This window comes from Astatotilapia calliptera, chromosome 3, assembly GCF_900246225.1.
Source record: "Astatotilapia calliptera chromosome 3, fAstCal1.2, whole genome shotgun sequence".
Lineage (NCBI taxonomy): Eukaryota > Metazoa > Chordata > Actinopteri > Cichliformes > Cichlidae > Astatotilapia > Astatotilapia calliptera.
This window is the reverse complement of record NC_039304.1, coordinates 10,989,547-11,002,659: the sequence shown is the minus strand read 5'-3', so window position 1 is coordinate 11,002,659 and position 13,113 is coordinate 10,989,547. Positions and strand designations below refer to the sequence as shown.

The 13,113-nt window shown below is 40.0% G+C and overlaps 1 protein-coding gene across 4 annotated transcripts in view; it reads right to left on the bottom strand.

Annotated features, from left to right (window-relative positions):
- The window catches only part of pcxb (pyruvate carboxylase b), a 291,444-nt gene that overhangs the window by 252,849 nt on the left and 25,482 nt on the right, over positions 1–13,113 (bottom strand). For all 4 annotated transcript variants that reach the window (XM_026161745.1, XM_026161746.1, XM_026161748.1 and 1 more), the window contains exon 9: positions 10,728–10,811. In XM_026161745.1, the coding sequence (XP_026017530.1) occupies positions 10,728–10,811 (84 nt within the window). The remainder of the gene's footprint in view (positions 1–10,727; positions 10,812–13,113) is intronic.

Genomic DNA, 13,113 nt, shown 5'->3' with positions numbered 1-13,113 from the left:
GCCTCCGATGACAAAGGAAGCCACTCCAGCAGCATGAAAGGGGTTTCAGCACAGGGTAGACTAGGGCTGCTCGATTATGGCAAAAATGATAATCACGATTATTTTCACTGAAATTGAGATCACGATTATTTGACGATATTTATTTAACCCTTTAAGACCTACTATAGAACCAAGTCCACCAGAGCTTATATTATTTTTTTTTACATGCTGTAGTGCCATTTTTGGGAGCATTTCAAGTTGCTATACATCAATACAACTGTTATAGCCCATATTTTAATAATATGTATGCATTAAATCCATAGTAATTACATAAATTGCAAAAAAGTGCAATAAACTACAAAAAAAAATTGAAAATCGCTTTTGTTTTGTTTACATATATTTCTACTTGGAGAAATTTAAGAGGTTTATCCCTCAAAACTTTAAATACAATAAAGTTGCAAAAAATAGTTTCCCACCACAGGAAATTTATTTTGAGTGTCTTCATAGTTTTATTTTGGAGATACAGCAATTTTTATATACTGCAGGAAAAACAAAAAACAATCCTATGATGCAAATTTGCAAAGAAAACAGCATGTGCATCATTTCACTGTGGGAAGTGTTACGAACAGCTGATAGGAACGGCAAAGCGTGTTTCTGGAATATTATGTTTTTGTTCCTGCAAGCGCTTTTTATGCAATTTTTGCAAAGCTATATGTGGAACGAAACCGTGACCGAGGACAAGCTGATGGCATCAGATGTAAGTACAACTCCTCCAGTTTCATATGCAAAACAAATTATTGCGCTAGCTTACACGGTTCAGGTTCTACAGGGATTTAACAATAGTTACGCAAAACGGAGCGTGCTGCTCTGACCGGCTTTAAAGGGTTAACAATGACTTTAAAAAAATAATATAAAATAGTGTGCAACACCACTGAAGTTTTTTTTTTTTAACTCTTTTCAACCAACGGCAGTCACTCTCCAAATAACTTCTGCTTAGCTTTCCGAGCTTCCCTCGGGTCCTCTTAATCAGCGGTCTCCAACCTTTTTTGCGCCACGGACCGGTTTATGCCCGACAATATTTTCACAGACCGGCCTTTAAGGTGTCACGGATAAATGAGGGAGGGGCTAATAATCGGCTCAGTCATTTTTAATGATCGTTGAAAGCCCAGATCGTAATCGTGATTAAAATTCGATTAATTGAGCAGCCCTAGGGTAGACCTCCAACAACTCAATACTTTGGAAAACATCCAACTAAATGTGGAAAACCTTTTCACTACTAGAAGGGAAAGAAAATTAAGTTCAATCTAACCAGCCTATAAAAAGATCCTAGCAGCTGGTGATGTGCAACCCAAAAGTAAACAAATGACTCGACAGAGCATCGCTGCAGAGCTCGCTAATTGCACCCCAAATGACAGGAAGAGCAAACATCAAATGTTAGCGCAAAAGTGGCTCCTGCAGTGTTTTTCCAAGAAACTTTAAATACAACACCTGAGTTTAACAATAACTAAAGTACCTTAACCTTCTAACTCTTTAGCAACTAAACAACAGCCGCATATTAAAACTCAATTTGAAATAAGTCTTGTAGCTGGTATGTTGTACCTCGGGTCGAGCTTTTTATCCATTAGCTTAAAGCCACACTTTTTTACCGTGTACCTGCATCTGTAATTTCCACCCACCGTTTGCTCTTCCTGTCACATGGAGCGCAATTAGCGAGCTCTCCAGCGATACTCGCTCGAGTCATTTGTTTACATTTGAGTCGCACATCACCGGCTCTAGTATTTCCTCCGCCTTCACAGCCTGGTAGGACTCGGCTGAGTGTTTGTGCTTCAAGTGTTGAACAAGTTAGTTTGTTGCGACACTAGGGTATGTAAACAGTGCATCACTATATCACAGTATTACATTTTTAATCACATCAAGTTACAGTGGTATGATACAGCCCTGCTGGCTACCCCGATTGGCGCTGATGAGCTGTGGACATACTTGATTGTGAGCAGCAGTTCTCTCAAGAGACAGCAGAAAGACGAGTAGGCAAACAGGCACAATACTAAATAGAAATAAATTATTTCTCCTTCTCTCCACTACACTTAAATTATTTTTCTCATGTCATCATGCACACAGATTTCAAGCTCCTGTTCTCCTCTCTCCATCACACTTAAAAAACACTGCAACAAATTTTAATTTTCTGCCGTCTTCCACTCGTGTACAAATAAAAATCAATACTGCTTCATTTCTGCAGAGGGGGGGGGGGGGAGTAAACCCCCCCCCCCCCCCACCTGCCACTAAACCAAACAAAACAGATTGAATCAGAGTTTAAAATGCAACAGCCTCAATCATCATCATCACACCACACGAGTACCAGAATTGAATTCCCTAAAACAGCTGCACAAAATGCAGCGTATGACAGCAACTTTGCCTTCTGCCTTCAGATTAAACTGATAAATATACCATGAAACAAAAATGTCAGGCACTGAGGTTTTGCTGGCATTAAAGTTACCTACAAAGGCACACCTGTTTGCTTTTCCTCACCACCACCACCACAACAGTTAAGCTAATTAGGCAGTTCTGTTGCTCACAGATACCCATGGTGAGCTCCTGTGCATAGTAACATCAGGTGTGCATATTATACAGTTAGCTGCAGCTCATTTTGAAACACACAAGATGTGTTTTGTCCTTCACACTCTGAGTTTGACTGCTAAATGCACCAGTGTCTCGAGGCAAACTGTGGAATCAAGTGAACCAAATTCATTACAGCAGCTTAAAATGCAATATCATTGCAGATCATAGGCTTGTGTTCTCATTGCTTACGCTCCTTCATAACAGCTACCTCTGCCAAATTCCAATCATGATATAGAGGTTTGAAAAGAAAGTTGGATATTGCTGCCAAACTGTAACAAAGACAGTTCGAAGAGTTCACTGGAAGAGGCCCAAAGTGTGGGTGAACCAACTGAGCACAATACAGAGAAAACATTAAGCGTGTATCAGATGTAGTTATATCGAGATATCTGGACAGTAAGAGAGAAAAACAAACTTCCCCATAAGAGAACAACACAGACATCAATAAACCTCAACATATGACTACTCATACCATCACATTTTAATATAGGATGATCAATATAATGAGCTCATTTAACATACAAGCATAAAAGAGAATCATTACAATAAAGAGTACTTGGTGAATTATAGCTGCCAAAGAAAACAGGTTAAAAAAAAAATGCATAGAAACCAGATATCAAAAAGTAATTTATAATACCAAGAGTCTGGTGGCAACATCCCAGCCAAGTCTCACCTAAAAACTATCATATAGCTGCTCCAAGAGTGGAGTTATTCATTTTCAGTCAATATCTCATGAAGCTGAAAGGCTGTAAACAGCTTGATGACAGGGTGTCAGACCGGGGAGAGTACCACCATGATGGTACCAGTGTAGAAAATGAGGAAAGTGTAACTAAGTAGGTTATCAGTCAGACAGTTCAAAGCTTAAATAGGTTTGGTTTTTTTCAGTATATCTGGTGTTGTGATTTTAAGTTCAGAAATTCAAGCTCGTCTTATTTGTCTAAGAACTGCAACATTTTGCATTTATTTTAGGCGCTCTCATTTTGTGGTCAAACAACCCTATCCTTCATATTCAGAGCACCTCTGAGTTTCCCTTTTAGTTTTGTTCAGCTTGAGCCATGATGTCAGGAAGAGCTTTTATTTTATTTTTTTAAAACAAAGCCAGTCAGAAAAAAATCTAAACAAGAGTGTTTCTGCAGGAGAACCTGTTGAAACAACCCTATGTGCATGTGTGTTTGACACAGACACTCCCTGCACTGATGTGATGCATTTCACCTCTTCATGTCCACATCTGCACCTTCAAACATCTGGCAGAGACAGGTTTCATCTCAAACACCTCATGTTTTTCACATTTTATTTAAGAAAAAAAAAGTTAAAGTTAAGGGAAATTCCTCTTCCCAAAAAAAAAAAAAAAAAAAAAAAAAAAAGATATAATAATAAAGTCACATTGATATCAAGATTACAGTTACTGGACCAAAATAATGAGAACTATGTTTTTCCCCAATCAAGCAGCGCTGCCGTACACTACACAGAGCCACACTCTTGTTTTACGTGACACTGCTGCTCTTCTGAACATTTGAAGGAGAGGATATTCAGTACTGTTCATTAATGCAGCAAAAACAGATCAGAATTAATCTGTTGTCAAACACAGTAAATCTAACAGATGATTTATGCACAGCCAGTCAGCAACAACCACTTAGTCTATACTCAATAAGTCAGATCTCTTCGGGCAGTCGTTGCAGCTCCGGAAATGCTAGAGTGTAACAGAATTTGTCAAATGTAATGTGCAGTGTCTGAGACATGTTACTTTATGTCTGTCTACTTATCACAGGACTGTCGAGCATATGTGCAATAAACCACAGCCCATCAGCGCACAGATGTTCCACACTTGCAAGAACCGAAAAACTTCATGGTCAAACTGGGAATTTTGTACTCTATTAACTCATTGCAGAAGTAAGCGATATAGGACACTACTGCTGCACATCACATATCAAGAGGTATTAAAAAATAAAAAATAAATAAATAAGCCAAGCAGTACATGGATGAATGAGCGAGCAATGATGCACCCAATCAGTGGGCCCATCACTGATTATTAAAATCTCACACTGCTATAGTGAGACACATCACTCAGATCTAATCAGGACTGGCTGGGATATACATGGGCGGGTAAAAAGAAATGTCAGCTGTAGACCTTTCACTGAAACACAGACAAAACATCAGAAGCCAGAACCCCTCCCCCCAATCCTTTTCCAGGCGTATACAAAAATCAGCTGTTTGAACAGCAGATAACACATAAGAGCACAGAGGCATGGTTTGACAACATCTGATTTTCTTGTGAGACCTGACTCTAATGGCTGCAGGAAGTTACTCCAGCTCTCAGCACAAGGGTTTGAGCTCAGTGTTGCCAGGCAACTTTGTTCTCCAGCACATTCTATCAGGAAATGTGACCTGTATCGAGTTCAAAGACTGCACAGTTTCTCTGAAAGACTGATGGAGGCTGCTGATAATGGAAGATGTGTGATATGTACAGATGGAAAAATGATGGGAGGGGGAAAATAAAATAAAATATATAAAAGCAACACTATGGAGCCACCATTAAAACCAGATAAGAGAGAAACAGCAGGTGTGTGAATGAGAATGGGGAAAAAAGATAAATATTTATACAATGCTATGAACTAGGATTCAAATCCTCAGAGTTTATATTGTGGAATCTGATATTAAACTGTCACATATCCACTAAAATGTTACATCAAATATCCAGAGTAAATACAAGAATTAAATAATGCTGCTTGTTGAAGCAAGAAAGCATAAAATGCCCAAATCAAAAAACAAAAAAAATCAAAACATGTCAATAGAAATAGTTGAGGCTGGATTGACCAACGAGTCAGATGCTTTCTTCTTGATGTCATACTAAAAATGAGACCACATCAAATCTGGTATTGCTGCATAATTTGGCAGAAATCTAAGAAAGCAGGCATCTAGTACATACAGAGACTAAAGGAATACAAGCCCATACAAGGACTGTTCAAGCAGGTAGTTAAACATGCAATCAAAATGATGGCTGAACATCCCTTCTCCTTTGAATATGTACCATCACCTCATTTGTTCAAGCCTCCATTAAACCAAGAACTCACTAAAGACTGAACTGATTTTAGCTTTTGTGTCTCTAGCCCTAATAGTGTTTTTATTAATGTATGGATATACACTCAGATACTTCATTAAGTACGCCTATTCTGCTACTCTAAATGCAATTATCCAGTCAGCAAATCAGACTGACGCAAATTGATTGTTTTCAGCATGTAGACATGGTCAAGACTATGTGATGAAGTTCAAACAGAGCATAAGAATGGGGAAGAAAGGTGATTTAATTGGCTCTGAGCGTGCCATGTTTGTTGGTGCGACACAGGCTGATCAGAGAATTTGAGAAACCGCTTATCTGCTAGGATTTTCCTGCACAACCATGTCCAGGGAAAAAGAAAACATCCAGTGAGCAGCAGCTCTCTGGGCAAAAATTACTTGTTGAAGCCGCAGGTCAGAGGAGAACAGCCAGACTGCTTTGAAGTTATAAGGGAACAGTAACACATACCTAGTTGTCATAACCAAGTCATGCAGAAGAGCATTTCTGAGCACACCTTGAATACTGACGCAGATGTGCTACAGTAGCATAAACGCAACACTGGACGTCACTTCAAAACAGCTAAGAACAGGACAGACTACAAATCTCAAATACATCTCAAAACTATTGTATCAATTTAAAATCCCACGTCGCCTCATTCTCGAGTTACAGCATTCAGTTACAGCACCATCCCAGGGTCAGAAATTGGTGTGCGCAACATGAAAGCATGCATCCATCTCTATATCCTCTAACCGATTTCTTGAACATGAAAATGAGTTCACTGTACACAAATGCCACTTTAGAGCACACCTTTGGTATGTGGTTAAATGGGAGATTTTCATCATGGATGTGTGTGACAAATCTATGTGATACCATCATGTCAGTGTGGACCATAACCACCTAGTTTAATCTGTGGCACAAAGAATTAAGGCAGCTCTAAAGGGCAAAACAGGGTCCAAGCCAGAGCTAGAAGGGTGTAAGCAATGAAGTGGCTGGTGAATGTAGTTTTATAGACACACACAGTGTAGTTAGAGGACAATACTTTTTAATGTTCTTCTTTTATGTATGGTTTTATGATTGCAGCTTTTATGATCTCATTCTTATACACAGAAACAGATTGTGGCACTTTGCACAAATTTCCCCTCAGGAAGCGTAAAGTCCACTGAAGTTACAGCAAGTCTAACTGCTAATAATCCCCCTACACTTCATTGCTAGTTTGACTATAGTTGTTGCTGTAACTAGAGTCAAGCTCTTCGGTTATAGCAGATCAGCCTGCCCGACTATGTCGTGGTGGAATTTCAGCCCACTCTTCACTGCAGAGTTCCTTTCTTGAACCCACATCTTGAGCAGGCCACTGACAAATTCTAATTTTAACTCTCGCTCACAACCGTTAACTTCAGCTTCAACTCAACTTCATTCTCATTCTGAATTTTCTAGTAGAGCAGAATTCAGGTTACCCCCTCAGGTGTGGCACTTCACCTTCCCCTGAAGCAGCCAAAGTATCCCAGCAACGCTGCCACATGTGCGCTTAACTTCGGTATAATGTCTGAGTTTGTGGAATTTCAAGACAATTTAACATTCCACTCGGTTGAAAGAGCACTCTGCTGAAAGGTTTGAGCATCATCAAGATGTATCGTGACAGCAGCCTACTGGGTTAACAGTGTTCTTCACCTCAGTTCTTACATCGACTGAAGTTTTGGCAAGTGTCGCTCAGATATTTCAAACCTCAGATTTCAGGTCTTGACTAAGAGGCGCCCGACTTTAACATCTTACTATTGGAGAATTTCAGACAATCACATCCAGGAAGGTTTATTATCGTCCTTAATCATAGACATGTGTCCCTAGAGACATACAAAGAGCTTAATAATCCTCCTTTTCTTACATATTTTAAGAATATGCCCTTTGTAATTTTGTCCAAGCCAAAAATTACACTCTTGCGTTTCAATTTTACAAACTTTGTGCTTGCTCTCTATGCCTTTTTTGAAGTTCTGAAATGTCACAACAAATAAAACTATCCAGAAGTTATTTGATGTGTGGCTCCATTTTCACATTTGATCAGATGTGCACATAAAAAAAATAAAAATAAAAAAAAGTTGTTTGAAGATTTGACACAAACAAAAAGTAAACAAATCAAACTGTTATACTTTTTCACAGAATCAGATTTGCATGTGTGAGCTTGTTTGAGTCGGCAAGAGGATGAATTGGTTTTACTGAGCACATCTTTATACTACCAACTACGGTTTACAACAGTGTGTTTGGCATTTTTGGCCAGATATTGGGAGTAGGAGGAATGAGGAGGACAGACATAATAACAACAATGTAATGTCTCATACAAAATGCTATTAAATTCAGTGAGTTCCTCATTAAAATGAAAAAACATCAATCAAAATGAAAACTGAAACCAAGATGTCTACCTTTCCAGGCCAGAACTGAAAGAAAGTATAATCAAGCATGGGTATGTAGAAATAATATGAGTATTCCAGTGTGGGTTATAAGAGCTTGCATCACCTTACTTTCACACACATGCATGCACAGGCTGTGACACATGCACACACCCATTAATAATTCTGAAGTAAGCACCAGAGTGCATCCTCAGCATTGCTAAGGGGGTGTTTCAATACCCGAGGTGAGAGCAGGGCTCAGCTCTGAAGTGGAAGCTTCACTGTGGAGACTGACTTAAAGTGAAATGCAGTCACAACACATAGCAGAAAAATGCAAGAACAGTGGTGGGGGAGGGGGAGCAAGTGTGGAAGGAAGAAAATGAAAGGTGATGCAGAGAGAAAGTGAGACCCCTGGTGATAATCTGCAAAGGCTGCAGGTCTGTGAGACTTTCTATTCACCTTTGTTCTACTTTGCAAAAAACTAAGCTGGATGAGAACTCAAGCTCTGTATGCAATAAACAGAAGAGGTAAAATCCAAACATTTATACGACTACTGTTACAACTTTAACTAGTAAAGAACGTAAAATAATCTTTTTAAAAAGAGCCTGTTGCCTCTTACCTGGCCTGAACCCAGAGAGGAAGAAGGGGAGGGGGACACAGACCAGTACACTAAAGGCCAATTTCAAGTTACCAATTAACCTAGCAGTCATATTTGGACTGTGGTTGCAAGTTTGAGTAGAGAACAGAGAAGTCATGCCAGCACAGGAAGAACGTGCAATATCCACCGTAAAGGCCACAGCTGGCCAGCAGATTCAAGGCTTCCTGCTGTGAGACATCAGTGCCAACCGCTGTCCCACAAAAAGCACAACATGTTCATCTTGTCAAGTTAACCAGTTACATTTTTAAAAATCAGCAATACAATATGCCTCATCCCTTTATTACAAGCTTAAGGAGATCAGCAACAATGACAGGCACCAACCAAAGCTATCATAATACAGCAATTCTGGATACACTGCAGATAAGTCATCTATGACCAAGACCATTACCTGTAACTGAGGTCTTAAACTGTAGATCAGCGGTCCCCAACCACGGACTGAGTCGTTTGGTACCGGACCACAAGAGTTGAGGCTCGGCTGTGAAATTTATGGTTTTGAGGGGTTTTAGCGGTTTCTTTTGTTTGTTTGTTTTTTAATCGTTTTTATCATTAACTCTGTTTCCCTGGGTCTTTTCCCATATGTTATGAATAAATCTTTTTTGGTACCGGTACTGGTTTTATTTTGTTGTATTTATCCGCGACCCCTTCAAGGCCAGTCCTTGAAAATATTGTCGGACATACACCGGTCTGTGGGGCAAAAAAGGTTAGGGACCACTGGTATAGATTATATTCTTCAACTGTAACGACGTATCAAATAATTAGATTACTGACTTTTTCCCTGCCCTGACGTCCAATCAGTCGCCAGTCTCCTAATCATTTTCTAAGTGCCACCGTGGGGAGACAAAGTATTGACTCTGGAGAGGTAAACTGGCAGGAGAACCTGCTGTTTGACTAAAAATATATTTGGCGCCAGCGTATCACTAACATATTGAAAGAGAAAGCAATATAATATATTTTATTGACGTTGTCACACTTTTTTTACCATTTGTATTTTACGGTTATTTCTATTTCTGCACTGACGAGTGAAGACACTACATTTCGTCGTATTTAAGTCAGCTGGGAACAAAAAAAACAAAACAAAAAAAAACGGGTATGTGCATGAGCATGCATGCATGCATGCATGCAGTACTCTTGTTGGCACCTGTCATCCTCACACCAGAGCGACATCACTCTCATTTCAAGCTGTAATATGCAGTCAAGAGCTCGCCGCTGCTGCTCTTAAACACACAAGGAGACATGGTTTGTCACTTTAGGCAGACGAGCTGGGTGATGTTGATACGATTACTGGAGAAGGAGAAAAAAAACTCACTGCTAGAGCAAGGTCACATCACCCGTCTAAGTCTGTCTTACATAACGATCAGTAACAAAGATCATTCTTCAGCAAATCACCATCCCCGTCTCCAACCTCCTCCCTCATCGCTCCTATCCATTCCTCAACTAGACCATTACCCGAAAAGGCCATTTCTTGAAATCTCTCCTGAGAGATGAGGCTCGACTTAGTCATAGTTGAGCCAACTTTTCAATGATTTTTTTAAAAAAAAAAGAAGGCTAAAGACAAGGTGAGATGCTCTCAAACTGTTCAAACACTCATATTCACAATTGCATCCTCAGTCTACACTGCTGACATCCATTTCCACCCATTTTCAAATTACAATTTCACAGTTAGGTAAAGCGTCAACATCCCCTTCTAAAAATCACAGGTAGTCGGCACATTAAAATTCTTGGGCAGTATCCCGTGGTCTTGCAGACCAATTATAGACAGGAAAGTGAATTGTATGGGGAATTTGCTCAGGCTTCTTAAAAACAACCCGATGGTTGACAGTACTCACCAGGAAAGCCTTTTCAGTTTCAGTGAGCCATTTCTTCCCCAGGCTGCCAACTTTTCATAACAAGTGTTCTAAACTTAACGCTGCACATTCGACACACTGAAACCTGCTTTCACAGTCTGCGGAGCAAACAGCGCGTCCAAATGTAGAAGCCGTCTTCACATCAGGACACAACTGCAACGGGGGGGGGGGGGGGGGCTGTATGGGTAAAGCATCCTTACCTGTCTGGCAAGGTTGACAGCATCCGCGTGAAGACGATCTCTGAGATGAGGGTCCAGCTGGAACGCCGGTGCAATCTCCACAACCTTCAAATCAATCAATAGGACCATCAATATTACCAACATCAGGAGGAAAATGAACATCTAAAGTAAATGATGACTGCAGTGTGTACTGGCTATATTGTGCATCTTTAAATTGGACCCCTGTAAGCCTAGCTTTCATGACACAATCTGAAACCTCCTGGGATAAATGAAGGCTCAAAACACACAGAGGATAGCACTTTTGTTTTCCCAGCATCTATTAATAACTTTCCCCACAGAAATGTAGGACAGTGAATCATCCGGAGAAACTGCAGAAAACCCGATTGACAAAAGGCAGCCGTTACCAAGGGAGCGTGACAGAAACCCAATGTAAAGCAGGGGTTAAACCCTCAGGTGAGCAGTCACCAGACAAAGACAACAGGACTGGAGGCGGGGTCTGGATGTATCCACTGCCTGTAGTAGACCTCGATTATTAGTAGATTAGCAGCCCTTGAGGCACTGAGAGACACGGATGCTAATAATTCATTCTGACACTTCTGGAGGAATCTGGATTCAACTAAATCACAACACTCAGTTCTGATTCATTTAGCCCAACACAGAGGATAAAAATTTGCCTCTTAATTCTCTTAGACATTAGTGGTGCATTCGATAAGCCCGAAAGCAAATGGCTTTATTAACGAAGCGCTGAAAGACACGAGCAATTTAAAACCTTACCAAGGTTGTATGACTGAGTAATTAGCCATGGTGATGACTTTACACTATTTGAGGGGGATCTACAACTAGTACCCACATTTAAAAAAATAATAATTAAAAATTAGAAATATGAAACACGATAACTGCACATCATCATCCAGTATGTTGACCTGCTTTGTAAGCCTTTTTTTGGGTGGATAGGCAGCGTGTAGCAGGCTTATTTTCATGGTAAACAGCGTTGATGAGAGTAAAGCTGTGGGTGATGAATCAGAACAATGAGCTTAAAGATGCTTAAATGCTCCAGAGAGCTGCTGGGTACTGCAGAGTTGGCAGATAATTGTCTATTGGTTCATTACTAGAAGTGGCTGTTTACCCGTAACACAGAAATGTAATCTATTGTTTATAAGGAATGGTGCTTTTTCTATAGTGCTTACAAAAGTGCTCCCAAAGCCCCAGATTTCACTGTATTTCACTATAAGACAAACTAATAAACCTACTTCACCCATTTAGTCAACACTATAATTTGTTTTTTTTATTTTCCCCGCTTGATAGTTTGTCATTTAAGCGTTAGTGAGACAGAGTGAGCAGATTGTCTTGGTTATGCACAGCCTTGTGTTTAGTGTGGCTGCTGGGTGGCTGGGGATCACTACGCTGGAGCCTGATCCATTTCTTTTCACTGCGTCAAACAAGTCAACCCATCAGGGCAGCTCAGTTCAAGGCAACGTGACCAGTCACAAATTTTAAAGTGAAACCCCTAGAACTCAAAATCTCTATCAAATCTTAATGCCATAAAGAAGCCTCTCTCCAAGTAAGAGTAGCACTTCTGCGACATAAAGAAAACTAAAAATATCCCAGCTGCGCTCTGCCAACCCAAATCTACTTCAACAAGCGACTATTCTTGTTTCTGAGATTGAAAGAGATCTTAGATTAAGGGCAAAGGCAGATTAAGGCTGCCAGAATCAAAGACCAGCAGCTCTAGCATGAACAGAGCCACTAATATGATTATCATCTGTAATTTGATTAGAGGGGAAAGGAAGAAAGTGATGAAAACACATGATTAAAACTGCTCTGAGGTGACAATATGTAATGAAATATTACACATGTTAATCAGCTTCCTCTGATGAAAGCACTGCTACATTGAATGATTAGATGGCAATTTCTATTTCTATTCCCCCTTTCATCTGATATTCAGTCATTTTTGTTAATTTAATAATCAGGTGATGGCGTAATACCTCATTTCTCTCCAGTAACTGTCCGATGAATGCCCGCCTGATTAATATGAATGAATTTAAACGTTCTCAAAGAAACTGCTTTTGTTGATCCAAGTTGATTTGTCGGAGGATTATGCAGTTACTGCCAAGACTCCCATTCACGCAGGATTAACAGTGGATAATTTTTATTGGAGTAAGATCCTCTTACCCCCTGCAGCTTGGAGCTTTCTATGACACTCAGGGCCACCTGTGCTATATTAACCATTATAAAGGATTATTAACGTCACACAGAGTACGCCACTAAATTAGCCCATTTCCTCAAATAAAAGGACAACTAAACACTACAGTCTATTGTAAATTTTCTCAGCAATGCATGCACACCCAATCCATGCTTATGACTTATTTCAGGCCCACCCACCATTATCAGGCACTTCATATTAATC